This window comes from Saccostrea echinata, unplaced genomic scaffold (assembly GCF_033153115.1).
Source record: "Saccostrea echinata isolate AGI-Se365-2 ecotype Australia unplaced genomic scaffold, CSIRO_AGI_Sech_v1 ptg000015l, whole genome shotgun sequence".
NCBI classification, from domain to species: domain Eukaryota; kingdom Metazoa; phylum Mollusca; class Bivalvia; order Ostreida; family Ostreidae; genus Saccostrea; species Saccostrea echinata.
In genome coordinates, this window is record NW_026889764.1 from 16,397,430 (window position 1) to 16,425,057 (window position 27,628).

The 27,628-nt window shown below is 32.9% G+C and overlaps 3 protein-coding genes across 3 annotated transcripts in view; 1 reads left to right on the plus strand and 2 right to left on the minus strand.

The window, feature by feature from the left end:
- The window catches only part of LOC133187577 (heat shock 70 kDa protein 12A-like), a 71,145-nt gene extending 59,129 nt beyond the window's left edge, over positions 1–12,016 (plus strand). Inside the window, exons 2-5 of the mRNA XM_061322999.1 lie at positions 8,144–8,490; positions 9,237–9,455; positions 10,080–10,236; positions 10,455–12,016. Coding sequence (XP_061178983.1) covers positions 8,173–8,490; positions 9,237–9,455; positions 10,080–10,236; positions 10,455–11,512 — 1,752 coding nt within the window. The 5' untranslated portion in view covers positions 8,144–8,172 and the 3' untranslated portion in view covers positions 11,513–12,016. The remainder of the gene's footprint in view (positions 1–8,143; positions 8,491–9,236; positions 9,456–10,079; positions 10,237–10,454) is intronic.
- Positions 12,017–12,444: 428 nt separating this feature from the next.
- LOC133187931 (universal stress protein in QAH/OAS sulfhydrylase 3'region-like) lies at positions 12,445–18,213 on the minus strand. Its single transcript, XM_061323328.1, has 4 exons — positions 18,061–18,213; positions 16,383–16,478; positions 14,952–15,058; positions 12,445–12,973 (listed from the first exon to the last, which is right to left on the minus strand). The coding sequence occupies exons 1-4, from the start codon at positions 18,128–18,130 to the stop codon at positions 12,776–12,778; spliced, it is 471 nt and encodes a 156-aa protein (XP_061179312.1). The 5' UTR covers positions 18,131–18,213; the 3' UTR covers positions 12,445–12,775.
- A 3,397-nt stretch (positions 18,214–21,610) lies between these two features.
- LOC133187601 (uncharacterized) lies at positions 21,611–25,620 on the minus strand. Its single transcript, XM_061323021.1, has 4 exons — positions 25,453–25,620; positions 24,435–24,530; positions 24,100–24,200; positions 21,611–23,008 (listed from the first exon to the last, which is right to left on the minus strand). Exons 1-4 carry the CDS (start codon positions 25,520–25,522, stop codon positions 22,805–22,807), a joined length of 471 nt encoding a protein of 156 aa, XP_061179005.1. The 5' UTR covers positions 25,523–25,620; the 3' UTR covers positions 21,611–22,804.
- Positions 25,621–27,628: the final 2,008 nt, after the last annotated feature.

The window sequence follows — 27,628 nt, forward strand, 5'->3', positions numbered from 1 at the left end:
TAGGACACAGCGAGTTACATGTACCCCATACGATGCATATTTCACTTACCCCTTGAGAAGAAGGTAAACATGACCTATTTACACCCTTCCTACTAAGCATTCAAAGGCAACATTTCTCAGTATTTTAAATTTCAATATTAATTCTTTTCCCAACACACTCTCCTTTCAATGCCCTAAAATCAGCCCAATCCACCCCGTATACATCATTAGACATATTTAAGGGAGAAAACTGTGTTTTTAATTGGTACTACTTGCGTGGTCAATGAAATGGGGTAAAATTAGTAACCTATGACATACTTATACCTTCTACCATCAAATTAAGGGTTACAGATTCGAACATTTATTTTAATTTCCTTTTTGTTTTACTTTGTTTATAGTTAACTCGTTTATTTCCTATAATTATATGTTTCATTTTAAATTCATTATTATTATTGAGCGCGTAGGATATTGAAATCATGCCCTCCCCCTCCCCCCTCCCCCCAAAAAAATAGGGCCTCAAATTGTTCTCTGAAAATGTTTTAAAGCTTTAATTTTTAAAATCTGTAAAAGTTTTGGATCCTTCCCTCAACACTGCTGACATCATTTGTCTCGCAACACTCTCATAGGTAATATAAAGATTAGCGTTAATTGCACTTTGATTAAATTCAGTCTAAAACTACACTGGAGAAAATCCACAGAATTTCTTCCAAAATCTCTTAGGTTTGATAGATAACAGATTTAGTTGCTGAGAAAATTTAGAAATAACAGCCTAAGGTCAGATTTATGACACGGCCGCAATGCTATCCAATACAAGCCCGGGTTGAATAAACAGGACTTCACGCAGCGGGAAAGTAAACGGTAAAATGATGAGGGACAGATCACCTCAATTCAATATGTTCAATAATTTTCTTTAAAGCAATATGTTTATTTTAATTTTTGTGTTAAAACAGTTGATTACGTATTTAAGAAGTGTTTCAAAAGTGTATTTTTATGACGAGTCGATACAAAAGTGACTGTTTTGTGCTGAATGGAACAATTACAAATTCAAGACCAAATCTTGAACAATACTAAAGTTCTTGAAGCTTTCTTTGTGTATTTCTTTATATCTTGTAATACCATGCTAAGCAATAGAGTGTAAAAGAATTATTTTCTTCTAATTAATTGACTGAATTGCATGGCGACTTCTGCAGGATTGCCAATGCTATATCATTGCCTTTGAGTACCTAAAGCATACATGCTGAGCACACATTGCTACTAATCGTGAACTAATGGGTTCAGATTCTGATAGCCATCTATACTTGGCTGCGCGGGGTTGTTTTGTGTAACGTGGAATAGGGAAAGTCATTGTAAATGATACGTTTTTGAACTAAAATAAAATGACCTTGACTATGACAATCGCAATCCTCTCGGACATTTCCGGCATAATCGATTGTCGAAAATGTCTACTAAGTAACAATTCTGTTCTTTGAAAACTTTCATAAATAATTCTGCCTATATGTGCAGTGTTTAAATATTCAATTATTAAAATTAATCACAAAAAATGGTATCATAAGAAGTTAGCTGAGATTAATACTCGAAAAACACTCGGGAAATTCCTTTTTTCTTCTTTCTACTTATCAAATATACGATTGCCGATATGAGCCTGCTTAAAATAATGGTACACGGCCTCTACCATGTATACCTGTAGTTTTTTTTTTATTCATGTACATTTCTCTTAATCTGTACATATACACATGTATATGTATAGAAAATATAACGTGTTATAAATTCGGGAAAAAGACATGTAAAGAGAAAAATATAAACAACAGTAATAGATTTCGTCACTGTAATTATGGTACATGAAAAATCATAAGTTTAAATTTTTGTCTATCATTCTTTCATTAATTTTTGCACTTGACATCCGATACTCCGCATAGAATACAGCTAGGAAAGGTAGACACCAGTATATGGAAAGCAATACGAAGGTGGATATTTTTTCTTTAATTTTTAAATTGATGTACAATATATTCGAGTTCTAAAGTCAATAATACGTTCTATCAATATTGCTTTTCATTAGCTATATATTTTTTTTTCTCTTTTTCAACCTAAAGTTGTGTCAGAGTAGAAAGATCAACTGAAAAAGAATAACTGATCATATTTTTTTCACATCTTACATATTTAGTAAAGTAATAATAACTGCCACATGAATAGATGATGCGTATGCAACTGCAGTAGAGTATATGTAAAATGTCACCAAGTTTTAAGAAGGTCAACCTGTGTTTTTTATAGATCAAGACATGGATGCTGAGAAAATGTAGAAATTATTTTAGCTTGGGTCAGATTTATGACATGACCGCAATGCTATCCAATAAAAGGGTTGATTAACATCTGGAATTCACGTAGCGGAAGAGTAAACAGTAAAGTGATGAGAAACTGATCACCTCAACTTTTTTTCTCGCAACCACCCATTGATAAATTCACTCATTTTCCTTGAAAGCAATGTGTCCGTCCCCCTGTAATATACACTACATGATGAATAGTGAGTTGGGAATTTAAATATTATTGGCCGTATTGATATGGCCGGCGTTGTTTTGCCTTGTTCCCTGGCTCATCCACGCCAAAGGTCACACAGAACACTAAGCAAATTAGGGAAAGGAAACCAAGCTAGATGACCTCTCAGTTTTGTGGACACAAGTACTTTAAGAATGTTTCAAAAGTGTACTTTTATGGACGATTCGATACAAAAGAGACTGCTTTGTACTGGAACTGAACTACAAATTCAAGTCCAAATCTTGAACAAACAAGGTAAATATACAATTTTATATATGTCACGATATATGTATTTTTAAGCAGTATCTGCATTTGAATTTGTTCCTGATCTACAATTCCATTGCGCAGCATAAGGATTTCGGAACTTGGTTGCTTTCTTTATTACGTGAAATAATTGAAGCTGAAATGTTAAACTTTAACCAATATTTAGGTTGCAGTAAAAACTATCTGCATATGCTTTCAGTTACCTCTTTCACTTCCCCTTAAAAAATGTCCATGATGGACCTAGAGGGTATCAGTAATACATGTACAATACAAATATAATACTATAGTAAGTGCATTTAACTTTTTTTTGATTATCTTATGTAGACCCATATCACGAATGAGCATTATTCTCAGAAACATGTATAAATGTATGTGTGTATATGAGTGTGTGTTGGGGGGTGGGGATCTTTAGAAGAATGCAATTTCCATGCAATATAAACAGAAAGACTGTTTTACAAAAATTCGGGAGCAGGCACCTGCTGATCTACTCTAGTGCGCAATATTAAACCAGTTATATCTGTCATGAAATCATATATAAATGCCTAAGGCTTTGGAAAATTAAAGTTTATGAGACTTAAAATTTTCATCCATAGGTCGACTATGGATTGGTTCAGAATAGGATTGCCAGATTTCCTTTGGAAAATGCACTCTACAATCTGTCTAGTGTATCAGCCAAGAGAAAAGCATAGTATTGGAACTTCGGTCAAAGATATTAAAGGAGGACGCTGTTTAAATAAAGAAAGTGTAACGGGGCACAAAGAAATCTTATACCTTTAACAGAGAAAGAAAGATGTCAGAGGTTTTTTTTTTTTTTTGTTTTTGTATGTTTTTCTATGTTCAGAAGGTTTAATATTATGTTAACTTTAATATTCAGCTTTTCCAGCTTGCATGATATTAAGATAAAGGTATCGTTTGTAATATAAAAATAATATATTATTGATATTCTTTGATATGAAATTTACCCCGAGTCTTTTTGTCATCAAGATGTAATGCATGCTTTTTCTGTAAACAATATATACAGAATTAGTTTATTTTATGAGAGGAAATTTACCTTGAAAAGTTCTGCTTTTTTCAAAAAGTAATATTTGTTTTATTCTGTGAATTATATAAACTGCAGCAGTGATATTCTTTGTGTGTGTGTATGGGGGGGGGGGGGTATCCCGTAAAGTCTTGCTATCATCGAGTTGCAGTGTTTGTTCATGCTTTGAATAACATAAACTGTATTATTGATAGTCTTTGGGAGGTATTTACCCCGTACATACTTGCTATTGTCAAAGTTTAATGTTTCTTTTTTTAAGTATGATGTAAACTGTATTAGTAATATTTTTTAGAGGAAATTTTCCCCGTAAATTTTTACTACCTCCAAGATATTGCAAAGCATAAATTCTGTATCAGTGATATTCTTGCGGGGGGGGGGGGGGGTTACCCCGTAAAGTCTTGCCATCTTAAAGATGGGTGTTTTTGCTTTGAAATACTGTATATAAACTGTATTAATGTAATTTTTAATAGGAAAATTACCTTATAGATTGTAACCATCTTATAGATGTTTGCGAATCAAAGATACTGTTTCAGTGATTTTCTTTGGGGGGAAATTTACCCCGTAAAGTCTTGCTATCATCAAGATGGTTGCCTTTGCTTTCAACACTGTATATAAACTGAATCAATGTCATTTTTGAGAGGAAATTTACCCTGTAGAGTTCTGCGATTTTCAAAGTGTACTATTCGCTTTTTATAAGAGTAATGAATACTGTATCAGTGATGCCTTCTTTGGAGGGAAATTTACCCCGTAAAGTCTTACTATCTAAAGGATTGGTGGTTTTGCTTTGAATTAATATATGGAAACTGTATCGATGTTATTTTTGAGAGGCAGTTTACCCCGAAAATTTGTTGCTATCTTTAAGATGTTGTGAATCATAAAAACTATATCAGTTATTTTCTTTGGGGGGAAATTTACCCCGTTAAGTCTTGCTATCTAAACGATGAATGTTTTTGCTTTTAATACTGTATATAAACTGTATCAATATCATCTCTGAGAGGAAATTTACCCTGTAGAGTTCTGCGATTTTTCAAAGTGTAATGTTCGCTTTTTCTACGTATAAGATAAACTGTATCAATAATTATTTTAAGAGGAAATTTACCCTGTAGATTTTTGTTGCCGCCAAGATATTGTGAAGCATAAATTCTGTATGAGTGATATTCTTTTGGGGGAAATTTACCCCTTAAAGTTTTGCTATCTAAAATATGGTTGTTTTTGCTTTGAAATACTGTGTATAAACTACATCAATGTCATTTTTGAGAGAAAAATTACCCCATAGATTGTTGCCTTCTTCACGATGTTTGCGAATCATAAATACTGTATTAGTGACTTTATTTGGGGGGAAATTTACCCCGTAAAGTCTTGCTATCATCAAGATGGTTGCATTTGCTTTCAAACACTGTATATAAACTAAATCAATGTTTTTTTGAGAGGAAATTTACCCTGTAGAGTTCTGCAAGTTTTAAAGTGTAATGTTCGCTTTTATAAGAGTAGTGAATACTGTATCAGCTAGAGATATTCTTTGGGGGGAAATTTACCCCGTAAAATCTTGCTTTCTACAAGATTGGTGTTTTGCTTAGAAATACTGCACTAGTGTATAAAATGTATCAATATGAATTTTGAGAGAAAAATTACTATATAGATTGTTGCCATCTTCACGATGTTTGCGAATCATAAATACTGTATTAGTGCTTTTCTTTGGGGGGAAATTTACCCCGTTAATCCTGCTATCATCAAGATGGTTGCTTTTGCTTTCAAACACTGTACATAAACTGAATCAATGTCATTTTTGAGAGGAAATTTACCCTGTAGAGTTCTGCGATTTTCAAAGTGTAATGTTCGCTTTTTATAAGAGTAGGGAATACTGTAACAATGATATTCTTTGGGGGAAATTTACCCCGTAAAGTCTTGCTATCTAAAAGATTGTTGCTTTTGTTTTGAATTACTGTAAATACACTGTTTCAATGTCATTTTTGAGAGGAAATTTACCCTGTAGTTTTTTGCTATCTTTAAGATGTGAATCAATGATTTTCTTTCGGGGGAAATTTACTCCGTAAAGTCTTGCTAAATTGTCAATAGTTCCTCCAAATATTGACAGTTTATTTGTGACACTAGATCGTGTTTCTATTAGAAAAACGCTGATATTTCACAATCTTATGAATAAATATCTTATAAAACTGTGTTCTTTTGTTAGATTTTGTCAATACCTGAGGGCAAAATGCCTAAAACAGAAAAAAAGATTTTCTGTTTTGATTTTGGAATGCGTTGTTTATAATATATACATGATATATAGACTTCAGTTCTGTAAGCAGAGAGGCTTAGAAAGGCATTGAAAATATGTATCCATTAGCTACAGTTGATGTGATAAAAATATTGGACATTTGTTGATATTACCAAGTTCTTTCGTGCTGTTTTGCTTGACATGAATGATGCATTCGAGAATAGCTCTTATGTAACCTGTAATGAATAATGTGATAATAATGATATCAAAATAATTTTTTAACGTCTAATGCCCTAGTCTTGGGTTTGGGGTGAAGCACGTTTCCATTACAGTAATCCTCATGCTCTCCAATTGATAGTTAAGATAGTATGAAGCTTCCCAGTTCGAGTTATCATAAGACTAATATTGAACGAATTGTCCATCAAGCCTAGTACTGTGTGACGCCAAGATATCACAAATATACAGTTGAATTCCAATATGTCTTCACAGACGTCCGCGCTGGTGGGGTCAAATGTTAACGCTTTGAGTGTAACGGACGGAAATGAAGGAAACTGTTCATTTATCATTCCAAACTTGTCAATTTGACCGGTTGCATCATGGCCTTGACGCTACGTCATATCACAATGTGCTTTTTTCAGTGACAAAGATGGATAAGATTGCAAAATAATAATACCACTCTTGTTAAATAAATAACCTTGAGCTCTTAAAATTTCCTATATCTAAATTACAATTTACAATGTATATATATATATATATATATATATATATATATATATATATATATATATATATATATATATATATATATATATATATATATATATATATATATATATATATATATATTCTAAGACATGCCACGTGTCAAATAAAAGGGTAAATGAAAATTTGGTTAAAGGGACTTTTGTTTCGTTTTGTTTTGTAAAGTCCTGTGTGCTCTTTATTAATGTATTTGTTTGGGTGTCAATTTTAATTCCTAGTTTCGTTTTTGTTTTGTAAAGTTCTGTGTGCTTTTTGAATTTCCAAAAGTTATATTAGACAGTAAATTTGCATTTCCTTTTTTAAATTTATATTTCAAATTGGTAGAGATCTGGAAAGGTAAATAGTATTTTATATATACTTTTGAAAGCACTCGATCAAAATTACCGTGGGACATAAATAACTAACAGTGGATTTTTTTCGACATCACAAGCAAAACCGAAAGTGGATAAATATAAGTTATGTTCCTTTCATATGACTTCCAAAGTCAATTAATCAGAAGTGTGACATAAGTCAAAGACTTTAGCTTAAAAGCTTCAGAAGATGAACATCCCATGATATTGTGAGTATTAGTGTGTTTTTTTTTCTTTCTTTTACTAGTAAGGTACAACGTAATAACTATTAATGTAATATGAGCAATGCAGCACAAAAATAGAAACACCTGTATTGAATTGATTTTCCTTTTTTTTCATTTCGAAAGTAGAAAGACAGATGCATGTTTGATGAAACCACTGCAATATTTAACAGGTGAACTATTCATTTGTACCCATTTAAGTTTTTTAAAAAAAAATTTTAAGTAAATGGCACAATAATTATGATGGGGTAAAATTCTATTCTTTAACATTTGAGAATCGACTTCTTTTGTATCAAAACATATATAAGTATTCCTATTTTATGCAATTACAGATTGGAAGGGGAGGTCCAACCCACTACAGGATTTTAGAGGTTAACACGTCAGGGTCAAAAGATTTACAGTCAGATTTTTTTTTACTACAAAGGTTAGAAATATAAGTGAGGTTTATCTAACTCTTGATATCTAATCTCGCATTCTTTGTATGATGTATGTTACGCTGAATTTTGTTTGCTCTCTTGTTCATAAATTGAATTTCTGAATGCTTTATTCAAATATCATTGCAGTTTTTGAACAATGCTTTTTCGATGATAGTCGGTGAATATTGGTTTACATGTATATTATTCTTGCGGCAAGGGGATACAGAAATGTTTTCAAACGTTCATTTTCCAAATTATAGCAATATAAGATTTCTATGTTGTATTTAGAAAAAATTGTGGCTTAGAAGTATATGTATAATTTTGAAACTGGCAAGGAATGGCTATCCAAATGAAAGAATCATCAGAACGTGACGTCACTAACATATATTCGAGAATGGAGGAAACATCTCTTGACGAAATTCTCCTTGTGGCCGCTCTAGACTTTGGAACAACTTACTCTGGAATTGCCTGGTCTTTTACGAACGAATTCGAAAAATATCCTCTTCGAATCAACAGCATTCAATGGTCAAGCATGGTTGGTCCTTCACAGGCCACTTATAAAACACCAACTGCTTTGCTTTTAAAATCAAATAAGGACATGCTAGCATTTGGATACGAGGCAGAAGAACAGTACAGTGAGCTGGCAGACGACAATGCTCATTCTGGGTATTATTTCTTCAGAAACTTTAAGATGATGTTATATGAAAATGAGGTAAGGGTCCTCGTAGATATAAATGGATGAAACTATAGCTCGTTTGTAAATATCTCTACAAAATATTATTCGTATCTGAAGTAAAATTTCAATATAGAGATGGAAATAATTCTTTATGAAAGCAAAGGGCTCGACATCTTCCCTGGTTGTATCATTTGTCTACTACACAAAAACTTCTTGAATAATATGCATTTAATTATAAAAGGAAAACAACTCATGCTCAGATTGATAACGTTTTGATGTATAAAAATTACATGTATTTCACAAGAGATAATTTGTTAATTACATCTACATTACCATAAATGATATAAATTTAACAATTACATTACATAAATACATTACATGTATTCCATTCTTCGTTTCAAGCTATTGTCTTAGAGAACATTTTCCATCCGATAATTTCACCATCTCATGATCTGAGAGACAATCATGCTCAGACCGAAATGCAAATGTATCTACATGTATGAGACTGATTTCAATGTTTTCAATAATGTTTTTTTTCTTTTAAAATACCAGTAAATGATACTCTTTGTGAATTAATGTTCGATATATCTGATATATGCGAAAAGAGTATTTCCTTTTGAACAGTTTTGGGATGGTATGTTGATCAATCCTCATTGGAACATTAAAATTCAGAACTATGGAGATAAAATAATTTAAAATATTCAGATTTCATTATCTAGATATGTTTTGATATCCTATTGAATACTTACTATCTTTTATAACTCTATTTGAAAACTTCCTAGACTCTGAGGAATGATACAGTCCTTTTTGATGATGAAGGACATTCGATGCAAGTCAAAGACATTTTTGCTCACAGTATCACCTATATGAAAGGACGTCTTCTGGATGAATTGAAATCCAGGGGAAATATGATTAGAGAGGAGAACATAAGGTGGGTCATAACGGTCCCTGCGATATGGAATGATGCTGCCAAGCAGTTTACACGAGAGGCAGCGATTAAGGTTTATATTTAGTCTAATCTTTAATGATTTGCCAATTAAGATACTTTACTCTTTATATGATTAAATTCGCACTTAAATTTCAAGGATCAAATATTCCTTATCATTCATTTTTAAAAAAAGTCTAAAATTTCTTGGAATAACTTTATTCACATGTCATAAACAATTTTACCTATTTATTTTTTTTCATTCATTGATTTATTTTGTATTTTAGTCATACGTTGAACGCATTTGACAATGCTCAGATGTTAATGATCACTACTCAAATAGCACACACACGAAACGTCATTCTATTGTGTTGCTGTCATGAATTTGAAAAAAAAATGATGAAGTTGATAACTGACTATTTGGACAAATAATTATATATATATATATATATATATATATATATATATATATATATATATATATATATATATATATATATATATATATATTGGAAGTCCCAACCCCTTTTCTTTATGTTTTTTACCTTAAATATCTCGAATACAGGGATATCTCGAATTTTTTTCTCGATCCTATTGAGTTCGAGATTATGAGGTTTGACTGTATATTGCATTTGGAAATCTTATAAACTACATAAATTGTGTTAGAAATTATATTGAATTGGTCTTCCGATAATGTCAGGCTGGCATACTAAGTTACAGAATAAAACTTGCTCTGGAACCCGAGGCCGCATCTATATACGCCAAAGAAATCCTCATCGAAAGATCGCATGGTTCAAGTCAACAACGGATGCCATCATTTGAGAAAGGGACCAGATTTATTGTTCTTGATCTTGGAGGTAAATGATTTAAAGATTTCTTTCAATTACACTGATCATCTCTACTAATTCAAGGTTCGAGTGATGGTTAGAAATGTCTTTTTCAGTGAATCTATTGTGATAATATTATATGAATATGTTTAATTATATTTTATATTGCATAGTTTAATTAAAGAACGTAAGTATAATTTTTTTTCTATTGTACACAACAACGTGACTATGGCGAGAATATTTTGTAGGTGGAACGATTGACATTACACTGAAAGAGATAGCTGACGAAAACACTCTCAAAGAAATTCATCATGCTTCCGGTGGACCTTGGGGAGGACTAACGGTCAATAAAGAATTTATAACTTTTTTAGAGGGTCTTGTTGGAAAAGAGGTTGTTGATGAGCTGAAAACAAAACATAGGGCCGCTTGGTTAGATTTAGAGAGGGAAGTTGAGTCAAAGAAGAGAAATACAAGAGGAGACAAAGATGGGCGAATTCTTATCCAAATCCCTGGCGAATTACAAGATATCTACGAGAACAAGAATGGCAAGAAACTTATCAATGCTATTGCATTTGAAACAAAGTATGCTGGAAAAATTGACATCAGAAGAAATTGTCTTCGAGTAGATAAATCCATCATGGAAACTTTTTTCAAGAATTGCTTGGATAATATTGTAAAGCATAGTAAGAGTCTGCTAGCGAAATCTGAGGCTCGGGACATTAAATATCTTATTCTCGTCGGTGGGTTTGCAGAATCTGAGTATATGAGAACTGAGATAGCTAACGCATTTAGTAATCTTCAGGTGTTCATCCCAGACGAACCATGGCTTGCAGTCGTGAGAGGGGCCGTGATATTTGGACAAAAACCGTCAGTGGTTAAATCACGAATATCCAAGTATACCTATGGAACGTCCGTCATTCGATATTTTCTGGAGGACTTCGATGATCCAGAAAACAAAATAGAGGAAGATGGCAAACCGTACTGCAGAAATGTGTTCAACAAGCTTGCAGAAGTTGGTCAATCTTTTGAAGTTGGTGAAACAGCCGACACCGAGGTCTTTGCACATAGAGTAGATATGACGAAGATGAAGATAAGGGTTTATAGGTCTACTGAAGCGAATCCTCGTTACGTCACTGATGGAAGCTGCTTACAGATTGGGAATATGGTGCTTGATATGCCAGGTTATGGAAGTGAAAGAAAGGTCACAGTGTCCTTAAGTTTTGGGGATGAAGAGATAACATGTAAAGGTGTCAACGAATCAGGGGAATCAGTTCATGTTAAATTGGATTTGCTCTCTGATTCCTAGGTAGTTCGACTAATATCAGCGTATATATACAGAATATGGAGTGATGGCATTGCAATAGTTATGATTCTTATGCTAGGACAAAGAGATCAAACTTTTCTGGAAGTAAATGATAACAGTATTAGTTTCTAGTTTAGGTAACTCCATTGGAATAAATCAATGATATTCTTACGCATCGTATTCAATGTAGCTGCTTCAAAAATTATTCATTTTAAATATTTGTAATTCTTACTTGTATCAATTCGTGTAAAAAAAAATCTTCCAAGTCTCTGATGATAACGATGTAGCCTCTTACTGTTTTGATTCAGACAGAATTCATCAGATGTAAAAGTGTAATTGCACTACATTGATCATGTTATGTTTTGATTGATTGTAGAGTTTTAATCATGCGCATTAGCTTTCATATGAAATACTTGTATACCCTACCTCATTTCACTTTTCCACTATTTTTGTTTATCTGTGTTTATATATACATTCTAAAGGATTGATATACAAAATATTTATACATGCAATTAACCATTATATAAATGGATAAAAAATAAAGGTTGTTTGTTTTTTTTCTTAATACATTTATTTACTACTCTGTGCTATGTTACTGCAATGGTTAACATTTAAATTTTGTTATGCACAATTATCTACACTAATATTTCAAAATACGAAATGTTCCTTGTAAACCTTAAATCTTAAATCCATGATCTTTAGATTCAGACTTATTTTTAACTTAAATACAAGATAAATAATTAACTAATTAAATTAACTAATTCATTTATTAAATACATAATGAAAAAAAAATTAACATTAATACTTCAAAAATTGAAAAAAAAAAAGATTAGAATGTTCCCTGAAACACAAATAAACCAATGCTTTGAATTCGAACTTCAATCAAAATTCATTTTTCAAAGAATTAACAAATGCAAAACCTAATCACAGCTTAACATACACAAAACATAGGAACATACTGACACACAAAACCCTATAACAAGTATCTGTTATATATAGAATACATGAAGGTACATTGTATTATGACATTTCGATTCAAAACAGCAGCTTTTATTATGCTTTATTCATCAAACAAATAACCTACCCTTAAATAACATCCCTGATATAAAACTAATCCTTAAGAATTTTTAACAATTAAAACTGTCTCTACTTTACAAGTAAAAACGTTCGCTCTGAGTTGTCTGCCTTCGAAGAACTTACAGCATAAAATATGCATGTAAGTCAGTTACGAATAAGAGCATTTCAATGACTCTATTGAACGTGACTTTACTTGGGGGGACAGATGATAACTGGGATGGATGAATGATGGAGGACGTAGTCACTGACACTCCCCAAAATTGTTCTCCTAATGGTTCCCATTCCCCGGGTCCCCAGCACAATCATATCAGCGTTTAAGTCTTTGGCAGTTTTCAGGATTCCCTCACCGGGTTTTTCGGCGTGTGTGCTTCGAACCTTACCAGACGCCTTGAAAAAGAAATTACATCATTCTAATACCAGTGTATTGTAAAAGAGATTATGACTCTAAAAGATAATAAGACAATCATTATTAAATGAGACGAATAAAACATGCTTGAAACAGAGAAGTTAAATCCGTTGTCTATAGATCTCTTAGTTAAATGAAGTATAAAAGCTTATGGATGTCAGAAAATCGAAATTTAAGCTTTATTTATCTTCTAAAATATACATCCTGCATAAATAGCAAAAACTGTGATCAAACTTAATTCATTTAGCGTAATTGCAGGGAACAAAAATAGCTAAGAATTTAAGCATTATACAGTTTTCTATTTAGGCATAATAATGTCATAAATCATGAAATTAAAAGAAATAAGAAAAAAACGTCTAAGGAAACAAATGTGAACAAAAAAATTAAAACATGAAATAATTCAATTACATCTCAATCAATAATCATTATTTCACAATAAAAAAGAAAAATTGTTTAAGCACGTGATAAGTTTTATTTTCTTGTCTAATTATTTTTCAGTAGTAGGGGAAGACAGGATTTCAAAAATACAATATTTTACGTCAAGAAAAGACAATAAAACGAATAATTGGATGTATTACAAGGGAAAAATACATTATTGATAAGGTATTAGCTGTGATTTCCTCCAAGCATTGACAGCCCCATGAAAGATAGATGAAGTAATTACAGATGGAGGAATAAATCAGCTTTCCAAAGTCACCACATAAAAATTACGTTACTGTGTAAACGAAAATCTCAACAAGATATTTAATTTAGGGAATTTATGCCTCCCATTAAGGACAAAGCAAGTGGGTGGAAGACCCCGAGACCTTGTATAAAATGCAGATGAACAGAGAAAAGAAGGATTGGCCATGACCTTTCGACTTTTGGCATCAAAACCAATAGGTTTTTTTTAAATTAAAGAGAGTAAATGCCATAAGTACCATTGCAAAAGCTCTCAGGAAACTCTATAGCTATCATCTATGAATTATCATCACGAAAATTTCTATATGAATTTCAGAACAGGACCTTTGACCTTTTGACAACAAAATCAATAGGGATCTTTTTTCAGTTAAAAGGTGTTGTGATAAAAAAAAATCATTGCAAAAGTTCAGAAAACTTAACTTGTCATCAGGAAACTAGGATTTTTTTTTTCAACTTAATTATTGACCTTTTTACTCAGTATTAATAGGGATTTTCTTTAAATTATATTACAATTATGGACTCTTTTGGTGGTGAATATGGTTTGTTATTCACCAGAAAAATATCAATATTGATCGAGGCGAAGCTGAGGTCAATATTGATATTTTTTCTGGTGAATAACAAACCACATTCACCACCGAAAGAGTCCATAATTGTTTTATTATATAGTAAGGATTTGAATGAATAAGACATTGAAGGCTGCATGACGACTCCATTTTCAATAAGGAACTTCTGTCGTAGAAAAATAAAAAAAATGTCCAGATTATAACTTATAACTTTCGTGTTTTCCTGTTGCTGTGTGTATTACATCAAAATGTTTGGAAAATAATCCTACGAGAAATTTGCCTAAAAGTTTTCCTGCTCAGATATACAGCTGGCTCCGGCCGTTGCAACCATTGTTTTCAACGTTGTTTTAGGTATTGATTATGACGTCACAATGCCACTGCACGCGCACTGACCCTCCGGTGAATACGGCTTCAAATCCAGTGAATATGCTGTATTATGAACTGTTTGCGTTTATATAGATTATATAGGGACTATTTATAGACTATATAATAAAAGGTGTTATAATACAAAATTCCTTGTTAAATTTCAAACTACTTTTTTGAGATATCATCCAAACACTTAAGTGTTATAGACAGAATAACTGATAGACGGATTGACAGACAGACAAACTCAAATTAATGCCCCACACTTTGAGCGAAAGTGGGAGGCAAAGAAGAGGGACTTTTATTGAATGGGATATATCGGAATGTCACAAAGTCAGTAATTCCAACTTACATGTTCACTTCTCATAATTTCCGCAAATTGTTCCAGCTTCTTTTTGACTTCTTCTGCGTGCTTTTCTAACATTGCTTTTAAAGCTGTTCTGTCAACGGAATATGGAACTGAAGTGATACATGAAGAATGTGGACATGAACATTACTCGTCAAAAGGCATTATGAACTTTAAATCTGAAACTCAAACTTATCAGCAACCCTGCCACGACCACTAATGTTTTACATGCTATACTTGAACACCCTAGAAACATTATCAATTCTCAATCAAATATCTTTGCGTTAAATCTGGACTCGCCATTTAGGAATTACTGTTATTTAAAGTGGGGCATCATACGAGGGGTGATCAAAAAGTTCGCGAACTAATTGAATTACTTCTTTAAAAGAAATTAAATGAAATTTCAGTGTTTATTATTTTTTTAAAGTAGTCCACTCCGATTTTAATGCACATCTGCCATTGTGCTGCCCATGCGTGAATCACGTGATCCAGGCAGTCACGTGACATGCTCCGAAGCAGTCTGTTCAGAGAAGCTAAAAGATTTTTCAGAGTCTTATATTTCTTACCATGCAAGTTATTTTTTATAACCAAAAAAGTCCATCTGTCAGAAATGACCAAATCTCGGCAATAGGATGGGTGGATAAGGATATCCCTTCCCACAATTAGTATGGTGACCCATCACAACCCGAGTCCTCTGTCTCGGGAGAGTCGTTTTTCCAATGTGGATAAAGTACGGGCACCTATTTTTTATCATATCTCATAAGTTTAAAGTCTAAAGTAAACGATATTTTAGAGATTTAATAATTATATTATTGTTAAGATATACAACCATTTTTCTAATTGTTACTTGACGATGTTTCATAACAAATTGCTCAACTAAGGACACACCTTTTCCCCGGCTTGCTTTCGCTGGGCAACAGAACAAACATCATTTTTAACCGTCTCCCTGTCTTTACTTAAACAATCAATCCAATTAATGATTGAACTTCTGGTAAGTCTTTTGTTTTCATAAACCTTGTACAAATTATCATATTCTACTGCAAAGGAATTTCCAAGATATACGTTAAACTTTACAGCCGTCCGTTGCTCGAGTACGACTGAGTCAACCATTTTTTGTCACAAGTGACCTACATATTGACGTCATTTTCACATTGTGACGTCACAAATACGGAACAAAACATTATTTAACATATGTTATTTATAGAACATGTGTACCTGTATGACTATATGTGTGCCAAATTTCATTCTGATCTGAATTGTGGTTTTGTAAATATACAGATAGTTCGCGAACTTTTTGATCACCCCTCGTAGTGTGTCGTACTCTGCGTCACTTTTAAAATTGTCTGTTAAGTAATATGTACAACTCCTGCTATTCTTGCATTTTGATTAATTTATACATCGCACTGTGTAAATTAATGCATTTTCGTTATGACATACCATTGAACCACTGAGTTGCATACAGTGGGTCGTAAACCTCCACAGAGTACACCATGACTACCTGATCGTCATCACGTTTGATTGATTTACAAAACCCTGAAAAAGAATATATATACTACGTTAGATTATAATAGATCAAGTTCCTAACCTTTAAATACAACCGGGAATGTAATGTGCTTTCATCCACTTACTTTTTTTCTGGTAGCAAGCTAAAGAAAAATATTCTCGAAGTATTTGAATAAAAGTAAGAATTGTGACTGGAATTAAAATGAAATCGAAGTGACGAACTGAATGTGGACAGGGCTGATCAATCTCAATATTTTCACCTTCCTTGATACAAATAGTTGGTCATGATCATTAGTTAAAGAAAGCTTGATTGTTTACGAACATAATGCACAGATACAAAGGTGGGCCTCATTAATTGTGAAAAGGCGATAGCTAATTGGGGCTGACTTGAATCTGGATCTGATAATGATAACGTAAATGAAATTGCTATCTTATTTTCATTTCATAGGTTTTCCTAGCAGTTCTGCACATCGATCAATTGTGAGGCCCTGTTCTATCAGAAATCCACAATCTAGACGGAAATCTGATGTATGCACATGAATAAATTCTTTTTACCTACACTCCTGATAATGAAGGAAGTTGAAACATCCACCGGCACTTTGCAATTGTTAGATTACATAGTTTGGTTACCAATATTATATCGGACTTTATTAAGAATCTCCCTGTGTAATCTAGTTGTCTCTAGTCTCTACACTGCAAAATAGCTAAAGATCGTTACTTCAACAAGGCAAGGGCAGTAATGACAATCGATTGTCATATAGGTCGATACATAGTAATAGTACAGCATTCAGCGAACAACCCATATAGAAAATAACTGTCCAATTAATGTAGCTTTGTAACAATATATGGATGCAGGATCAGCTGTGCTCAATCGGAGCACATGGGGAAAAAAAACAAAAAACAAAAAACTTTGATTGGGCTATTACAGCTTGAAAACGTAATATAGGGAAGTATATGCTGATACAGCATGAGTCGTCGAACAAATTGTTGTAATTAAGTATTTTACCTTGCAAATCAGGAAATCTACACAGAAAACGCAAAGTGCACCCTCTGTAAATCTAGCATTTAATATATGCGCAATTCACACACTCAACAAATCTACTACTAAAACACATTTACATAAAATTGTATAAACTGCAATAATAATGGCACTATAAATAGCTACAGGAGTGCAGTCTTAGTCGTTACACTGGATTTGGTTTTTATGCGTGTGCATTTTGACATTTTGAGGATCTTTTAAATTTTCTTTTGCGTACTAGTAAATCGTGCAACAAGACAGCACATTAATTCTGAACATGGCAGATATGGGGCAGCACAGTTATCAAACTCCCCCGCCCCCCCCCCCCCCAACCCCCCACATACTCATTTCCCCACCCTGCTTCCATAATTTTGAAAAGTAATTTAACAAAATCGACAAAAACATCCGAATCTAATTTAGATCAGACAACTGTCCCTGAAAATGAAAATAAGAAAAATACTTTGACCCTCCCCACTTGCATTACGTACTCGTGGGGGCAAATGCTTTTTTTACAGCTTAGGAATTTACGGCAGTGTAATTGTATTGCATATGCACATTCTTCATAGTATACGTACAGTACTGTTTATTACTTACATTTGAATGCATTCACAGCATGTTCGCTTCCATCCATCGCTACCACGATCGTTCGTTGTTTATCGGCCATTTTTTATACAGAAAGTTCTCGTTAACTTTGTGTTCGACACGGTGAAATCTCTGCTCTATCTGCCTGGAGTTTGCCGACTCGACATTTAAAAAAATGTGTAAACAATGTCACGTGGAAAAAGAAATGGCGCAGTTATTAATAATACGCGGTATATAGGTTACAGATCAATGATAGAATCATGCGGGGCATAAACATGTATATTTAAATTGTGAATGACATTATGCTCTTTTTATGGCTTTGCTCAGAACTTGTAACTTCACTGCGCAGTTTTATTCATTTTTTATTAAATGATAAATAGTACTGGAATAAAAAAAAAAAATAGAGGCCGAGCTGGATATGAAATTTGTGGGGGAGAAAATGTGTATATACATGTATGTATAAGAAAGGGGGAGGGTTATCTCCATCTGATTTTTTTTTTTTAAAGTTATGATTGTTTTAGTTTTGTGAGTTACAGCTGTATAAAATTAAATAAAATTTCCTTATTCATATATATACATGTATACATGAGTGGGGCATGTGTCTATTTTTATTTAAAAAAAAATACCAAGTTAATGTTTTAACCGTTTTAGTTTCATTGTTTGCAATTGTTAATGCCTTTGGTCTGATAACTTTCTTTTATAATTTTTTTTTTTTTTTTTTGTTTACATACACGTATTTTTATCAATATATATCAAAAAGTATCAAATAAAACAAATTGATAGATGACGCTATGTTGTCCAGAATCAAGACAATTAGCATGACCAGGGATCAGCAAAATCCCTGGTCTAGTACTCAGTAACATATCTTAAAGTAGAACTATTTACTTGCCTGTACGTGTACCTACTTGTCACTATCACCATGCAAACTAAACAAAACAAAGTAAAACGGAGTAAGAATACGTACAAACTGTCTGACCATTAAAACTATGGAAGTACTTTTTGTATTATGTAATATAAAAATTCTTGTATTAATTCTTTCATTCAATGGACCTTATTTATAGTGATTAATTATCATAGGTGAATAGCAAAGGGAAATAACTTTTCTCAGTAGAATACAAAGTAATAGAGCCCTGCCAAGCACCAGAACACTTAACTAAGTGATCCAGAATTTCAAAAAATCTGGTAAAAATACCCTCGCTTACTACATTGCACTCTATTTGTTCCCTGGATGCCCAAAAGCAGAGAAGATTTTCAAAGAAATAATGTATTTTCACTACATAAACAATGGAGACCCTCCCTACAACACCTAAGCCAATAACCTAGGGGCCTTGAAATTCACAATTTTTGAAGAGACAACCCTTGCTTATCATAAATATGCAATTAATTTGTTTTGGTAAATACCCAGGGCAGAGAAGATTTTCATAAATATGCAATTAATTTGTTTTGGTAAATATCCTGGGCAGAGAAGATTTTCAAAGAAATATGCACTTTTACGTAAATTATAATCAATATAATACACCCTTCCCCTGGCCCTTGGGCCACAAATTTCACAATTCTGAAAGTTTTAAAAGTTTGAAAAAACTATCTTATCATAATCATGCACCTAGTTTATTTTCTAAATATACAGGGGTAAAAGGGAGACTTTTAAAAACTTTAAAGTTTATGCATTTTCACTATAGGATCATTAGAGTCCAAAACTAATTCAAGAAGCCGCTGATTCTGAGGTTATGAATTTCAGAATTTTGGTAGAGGGTTCAATACTTATATCATGCCAATCACGCCAACAGCTCAATGTCCAGGAGTAAAGAAGAAGATTTTTAAAAATTGCATTAATTTTGATAGTTTTAACTCATCCCTCAGGCCCCAGGGAAACAGGGACCATGGAAGTCATGATTTATATTCGCCTTAACCATAAATGCAATATATGCAAAAATTGGTTGAAATCGGTTCATTGGTATTAGAGAAGAGCAGCTGAAAATGTTCAAATGTGAACGCACGACGAACGGTGAAAGACGACGGACAAAAATAGATGGCAATCATGACCTAAAAAGAAATATTGGCCAGAATGTTACACTAAAGAAAAAGTTGAATCAAATTAAAAGGGGTAAACATTCTATTTACTGTATCTAAACCTTTATCTGCGCTATTATAGTTTACATGTAACACCTAAATGTAGTAAGGAATATCAGGATTTTATAGCCTGGTTTTGTATAGTGCTGGCATTTGATGAAATGGAACATTACGTAAAAACATATATCAGAAACGCAGAATAAAGCAAAGAAGTAAACAAAATAAAACAAAATACAGATTGGGCATACTATATATCCCTGAACTAAAACACGTGTTCAGAGAGGGAGAGAGAGAGAGAAAGAGAGGACTTTTTTTTAGCATTTTATTTATTACTTATCATTGATTTATTTCCAATCTGAATAAACGTGATGGCAACAAATCTAAAAAGTATTCATAAATAAATATTTTACCTACCAGTATAATAATAATATGGAAGTTTGAATATCCATTAGAGAATGATAGCATTACTTTTAATTAGTTAAATCTGCTTTATGTTTATAAGGAAATATCATAAAATTTATTTTTATAACAATCATGGTGGTTCTTTCTTTTTAAAGAAACCCGTTATTGCTGTATAACGGAAACAAACGTAAAAGTTACCAGACTGAACAACTTAGGAGAAGCGCAACTAATTGTTGATTTAAAAATATTTTTATTGCAATAAATATATACAATGGGATTGGGCAGAAGTTCTAAAAACTTAATTCGCCTTCTCCCTACATGTTATATCACAAAACTAGTTGTTCTGGGAGCTTAAAGCTTAAGGTTCTTTGATCATATGATAAGAAAGATAACTCTCAGTGGGATAAATTCCTACTACATGTACATTTTGTACACCTTTATAAAATAGCCATGGTCAAAGGCCATTTTTATGCATTTCTTTATGTACATATAAACTACTTGTATATCAAAGGTTAAATACGTCCATCAATGTTACTTTAGAACATTGATGGGTTTTGTGTCATTTACGGATATAACAAGATACTGGTTTCCGAGTGGCAAGTCATCAAATATATACGTACACTGTGTTCCTTGATGCAAAAAAGACCTAAAATTAATCAAAATTTATTGGTGTTTTTGCTGTAAATGACACAATTTTTTTCAATTTTAAACATGTCCAGTCTTTTCAAATGTCATTTTCTATGTCACTTTTTTGTATACACAAGGAATATGTGCATACTGGTTTTGGTGTATACATGTACATGCGTACTTTCACCTTTGTTATTGGCCATTATTGTCAGTAACAGTGGTACAATTTTTTCATTTCACGCAGCTGCGTACAAATCTAATCAGTTACGTGTATCTACATATTTTAGCTACATGGATGTAGGAAAAGGGGTTTGTAGTTTTTTAATCTTTCATGTAACAGTAGTTGGAGTCAATATTTCTCAATCATTTTACATAAGTTACTACACGTGTCCTTTATTTATTTCCAATTAATTATAGTCATGAAATCATTAAAAAATGTTAATTAGTTAAAAAAAAACAAATAAACAAAGAAAAACACTTAGTTTATCTATCTGATTTGACTATTGCATTGATATTTGGTTATTCAACAGTACTGTGTATTGCCCATTTTATTAATATGAAACATAATTTCATTTTATACTTCTAACAATCAGATATATAATTTTGTTACATATTCAACAATGAAATACTGTAATTTATTTATTGAATAAATAAGATAATATGTTGTCACAGTGTGAAAGAATATAATATAAGCGACATTTCTCACAGTGTGAAAAATATCAGAAGTGCGACAAAACTCTCGATTTTCCTTCCCTTCACGAAGAGTGTTGCAAAAAATACTCCCTGGCCTGTTATTAGAAAAGATGGGTTATAATAAAAAACCATCCTGACAGAGACTAAAACTGCCAAAGCTTCTCCAACCCATGTTTACAGTGTTTTAAATCTCACAATCGCTAAGCTATATGTATGACATCTCAACCGCTCAACTATGACGTTTTAGCCTATGACACTGTGTTACAAAAGATAGAGGCAAAAGGGAAATTAAAGAAAATGTAATACACAGAAAATTCAGTGTTTTGTAGTTGTTATGAAATTTATTTTACTCTTGATACAGGTTTTTTTTTTTTATATTTTCACGAGTGCTTCGCACTCGTGAAAATATCAGAAAATCCTGTACCACTCGTGAAATAAATCCATATTATCCAACTGCAAAACATTGAATATCCTCTACATATTCCGTTGCAGCACTATTAGACGCAAAAGTCTGTATCTAATAAACTTCTGTATCATTTTATGAAAAAAAGAGAATACTGGAGTTTTGCATTTTGCACAGAATATGATTGTTTTGTCTTTGTCCGTCTTTCACTCTCATAACAGCTGTATTGTTATATGTACAATGTATATGTTTAAAATTTGTATCCAGTCCTATAACCCTCCAGTATTATCAAAACTATGAAAAACAGTTTTTAATATATACATTGTCATCTCTACAGGTTTTGTTATCATTTCATAACAATGGTGTTTTCAACAACCCATGAGTTAGATTCCAGATAGACAGCAATGATGCAACGAGTACCTTAAGCAGAACAGAAGCAAGTATACACAATGTCCTCACAAAGGTAATGCCCCGGTACATGTAACTATCACTCCAAATGAAGCAACATGATTGGTTGATATAATTGTTGACTGCCTGACGTCACTTTAAAATGATTCGGATTTAAGATGTACCTGGCGGACATACTACAACAGGAACATTTGCATGGTGAACCACATAGTCACTAACACTTCCAAGTACTGTTCGTCTTATAGTTCCCAGTCCTCTACTTCCCATAATTATGACGTTAGCATTCAAATCTTTAGCTGCTTTGACTATCCCATCTCCCGGACTTTCTGACTGGGCAGTTCTTACCGTACCAGTTGCCTGTAGTAAATAGAACTTTGACCTTAGTCTAACTCTTCAAAGAAACCTTTTTTATGTATATGTATTAAATAAATATAAAGTTAATTTAACAACGAATCCATGAACAGAACTTCATAATCGTTATGAAAATTTGATATATTGTTGCTGTTGGATGTTAGTTCATGTAGCCTCTCTCCTTTCAAATGACTCGTAACACCGGTCACGGTAGCGCAGTGCACAGGTACTTGTGGACAGGACCCCCCCCCTCCCCCCCCCCCAGCAATTCAACCTCGAGGTTTGTTGGACATTTTTTTCACAAATTATATTTATTACACTTATTCATCATGTGTACCATACGAAAAAATCGTAAAAACCCCTAAATAATCGTTCCACACAAAAATACCCCACTATGCATTATTTCTCTTATAATGTATAGTGGGGTATTTTTGTGTGGAACGATTATTTAGGGGTTTTTACGATTTTTTCGTATGGTACACATGATGAATAAGTGTAATAAATATAATTTGTGAAAAAAATGTCCAACAAACCTCGGGGTTGAATTGCGGGGGGGGGGGGGGGGAGGTCCTGTCCACAAGTACCTGTGGCGCAGTGGTACACTGTAGGACGCTCGCTTCGTGATCGGGAGGCCCGGGTTCGATTCTCGTTCTCCGGGCCACGTCAACCTAAGACGTAAGCATATAGGTAGTGACTATTCCTTCGCCAAGCGCCCAGCAGAAGTGAAAGTCACGGGTCTTTCGGATGAGGGTTTAAAAACCGAGGTCTTGTATCACGGTAGGTGTTGGCACAATAAAGAACCCTCACTGCCCAATGGCCTTGAGTGCCGAATATAGTATAAATTTGAAGCCTTTCAGCGGCATACGGTGACATCTCTATATGAGTGAAAAATTCTCTAATGGGACGTTAAACAATATTATATACAATCAATCAATCAACGAATTTTTAGTGTGATGTTATGTTATATGACATAAGCCTTAAGGCACAATACAAGTGTACATAGGGCTTGATAAAATATATTAAGGCTTTCCGAGAGAGAGAGAGAGAGAGAGAGAGAGAGAGAGAGAGAGAGAGAGAGCTAAGGAGGTCTGACTTACATGCTCACTTTCCATAAGTTTTGCAAACTCGGACAACTTATCTTTGACTTTTCCCATGTTTTTATCTATAGTCGCTTTCATCTCTGCTTCCGAAGAAGGTACTGAAAATAAATATTGGTACATTAAGTAAACAGCATATTTGTAAACAATTAATTTAAGGATGTAATGTGTTAATTATCAATCATTTAGGGATTTCAAACTCTAGGAGTAGTTATTACTATATCGTAAATATGCGATTTATAATTTTTCATAGCACAAGTTTATGCTGTAATGTACATTTGCTACTTCTTCATGTAATACGTGTATATTGTTTGTTTCAGTCTCAGCTCCCTCACCGTGTAGCCATTGTTTGGGTGTCATAGTATCCGTTATCTCCACGGAGTAAACCATCACTACATTGTCTGTGTCTCGCTTCATAAAGTGACAAAACCCTAGATAAAAATCAATTTCAATTTTTATTCAAAGATATCTTATATACATAATTTATGATAGATATATATCTCAATGAACCTCAGACGCATGTACAATATCACCTACATAAAAAAAAAAAGCAAATGAACAACATATGCTTCGTCACATTTAATCAGAAAGTAACATAATGTTGGCTAAAAAAGCCACTCACATGTATACATAATTGCATACAATAATTGCTGAAATACATTCACGCAAGCAGTTGTTGAATGATTATGTTCACAAAAGTGCAAGTATGAATTACATGTATATACATGGAGAATAAAATATACGTTTTTCCAATTACACCCTGTTTTAGCCCGACACCTATAGCCTAGGGCCGAGGGCCCGAGGGCTGATACAGGGTATGCTATTGGAAAAAGTACTAAGTACGAGTGTATTATCATGTTTATTACATACAGAGTAATAACAAACAGAACACATTTACTTGAGCAACAATTAAATTATCACCGACTGGCTAATTAGTAATTATATAAAATAACAGTAATTTAAGATTACATTTTTCTTTTTACTGAAAATGTGAATGAAAGATGCTGTATTAGTATTTAGCACAGGTACTGTTGTTTTCATATTTTATCGTTAACATGCAAAGAATGTGTAACTATGTAAATAAAATTACAGGATATATATAAAGATTAGGATCATAAATTTATGATTTTGCATTTCAAGAATATGAAAGTCCCTCTGCATATTTTCAAAGTAAAATTGTCAATAGAAATTATAGGTGCAAGTTTTGTAGAAATTAACTTTTATTTTAAATTAAAAAAAGCTCCTGATAGGGAGGATTTGTTTACATTAAGATAGACTGGTAAAATCCACAGTTTTGTCCCTTTTTACGCTTTCATCGATTGACATAGTAAAATTATGTTTTTAAAAACTTACACTTGAAGGCGTTTACTGCTTGGACACTTCCGTCCATTCCTATAATAACTGTACGTCCACCGTCGGTCATACTGGATAGGAACACACTAATTAATACTTCACTGTTGATATTTGTACAAGGATGCTTTGTACTGACTCAAGCAGACGTATACACTACCAAATTGTCGCAGCATGTGTGCACTGATACGGTAGACTACTTTCTTTTAGTGAAAGAGATATGTGGTGAAACAGGAGTGGATCTAGCGATTCATTTTAAAAACAGGGACAACGTCTCTTATGTGGTATACAGATATTTGACATATCGCATTTATGGATATACAAGAATTTTAGAAAAAGCCATATGAATTCATTTCAATGTAGAATTGATTAATTATTGTTAATACAATAAAATGGTGACCTACAAACAAAAACGAACGAATGAAAGAAGCTACATATAGTATATACATGTACATATTTAAATGGTTAGTAAAGACATGCGAGAAATCACGAAATTTAAACTAGAATTTAAATTACAATCAATAATTATTTACTAAGGTATACAAGGGTTCAGATCAACTCAGTAAGTACACATGCAGTCAATAAACGTCTTGTTATATCGTTTACTTTATTTTTTGACATATCTTGTGCTGGCTTCCTTCATGTAAAAGTTTTCCCACACTGCAGTTTAAACTCGGTCAATTCCGTATATTCTATCGAACTCCATTGAATGCAAATAAGATATAGCTAACCCCCCTCCCCCCCCCCTCCTTGTACACACACAGTGTGACGTAGGCGGACCAATATCTCATCGACAGGTTCAATATCTCACTCTGCGGTCTAACATCGATTTTTGTTTGACCGCTCAATAAAACATTGGAAAGTTTGGATTTTTTTTAAATAAATTTATAAAGGAAACGATTTTCAAAGGTATAATTACGCATGTAAATGTTGTATTGACTTCCACCTAGTAAATTAAAAATATGCATGAAAGTCAGATGCATAAAAAGAGACGTCAGTACCAGTGAAGCTAGAAGCTAAGATATTGAGCTGCTTGTCTGTCTGTCTTTCTTCTTTATTATGATCTTCTTCCTCAACACGAGTACTTGCTGGAGTCTATTCATGCAATCAAGAGAACGAGGAAGATTATTTCTTTGTGTGCTTAACGACTGCAAAGTTTGAATAGTACTGAAGAACTTTAAACAAGTGAAGTTTATATGAAGTAGAAATCCATATACCCTGATTAATTTTCAATCATATTGATGGACAGAGGGTAATCTTTACTCCTTTCATGGTTACTACAGTAACAACTTAATATGTAGATTATAATAACTTTTAAATGAATAACTGATCTATTATTCTCTACAGATAAAGATGGAGGTTAAAATTAAGTCTGTATTTTAGGTTCGTCGATAGAAACTTGTCAGCAATATAAAATATGATCACAAAAATATCACACAGTTATCTTAATAAAAGACATTTCTAAAATACAACATTCGCACACAGTAATCATAGTTTATCATTATTTTGCTTTATGAATATTGCTCGTTTGAAATAAAAAAAATCCTCTTCAACCTAATTTACCATCAATTACTTAATTACGCTTTATTTAGTCGTAGTTGGTTCTTTGCAAAGCAAAGAAAACTGCGTCTATCTCATTCATTGCATGTCTTTCATGATTATGATTATGTTAAAATGCGCATCTTTTTCTTGTAAAAGATATCACATCATTGTTAGCTCAGGGTCATCTGCAACGTGTTGGGAATTTCTGAACGCGACAGTCTGTGAGGCGAATGCGTCTGCTTAATCAAATTAATGGTGTGCTTCTTATTCAGAATGTTCTAGAACACCCAATAAAAACACTCAACACCAAAATATGTATATATAAAATATCTACATGTATATAAACATTAAATGAAGATTGCATTTCTTTGCACAAGAGATTGAATCTTTTCCAAATTGGAACGGGAAATCATTGGTATGTTATGTTTCATTACTTTAAATACTGGTATTGCATCAAACAAACGAATCATTCTATATATAAATGTTAAGTCTGTGACAAAAGATTATTTTGAGGTAGAGTAAATTCTGTAGCATCAATGCATGTATAGAGCCTAAAGTACCAAACTATAATCTAAATTCATGTTAATACGTTTTTGCATCTGTTATCAACATACTGAATCGTGATATAAAATATAAC

What these genes read in the sequence shown, in the direction of transcription:
- LOC133187601 (XM_061323021.1), bottom strand. Translation starts at nt 25,522, where the DNA reads ATGACCGACGGTGGACGTACAGTTATTATAGGAATGGACGGAAGTGTC. An exon ending in ACCCAAACAATGGCTACACG is followed by an intron (nt 24,201 to 24,434) that starts GTGAGGGAGCTG and finishes ATTTATTTTCAG; the next exon opens with TACCTTCTTCGGAAGCAGAG. An exon ending in AACTTATGGAAAGTGAGCAT is followed by an intron (nt 23,009 to 24,099) that starts GTAAGTCAGACC and finishes TATTTACTACAG; the next exon opens with GCAACTGGTACGGTAAGAAC.
- LOC133187931 (XM_061323328.1), bottom strand. Translation starts at nt 18,130, where the DNA reads ATGGCCGATAAACAACGAACGATCGTGGTAGCGATGGATGGAAGCGAA. An exon ending in TGCTGTGAATGCATTCAAAT is followed by an intron (nt 16,479 to 18,060) that starts GTAAGTAATAAA and finishes ATTCTTTTTCAG; the next exon opens with GGTTTTGTAAATCAATCAAA. An exon ending in AAATTATGAGAAGTGAACAT is followed by an intron (nt 12,974 to 14,951) that starts GTAAGTTGGAAT and finishes TTCTTTTTCAAG; the next exon opens with GCGTCTGGTAAGGTTCGAAG.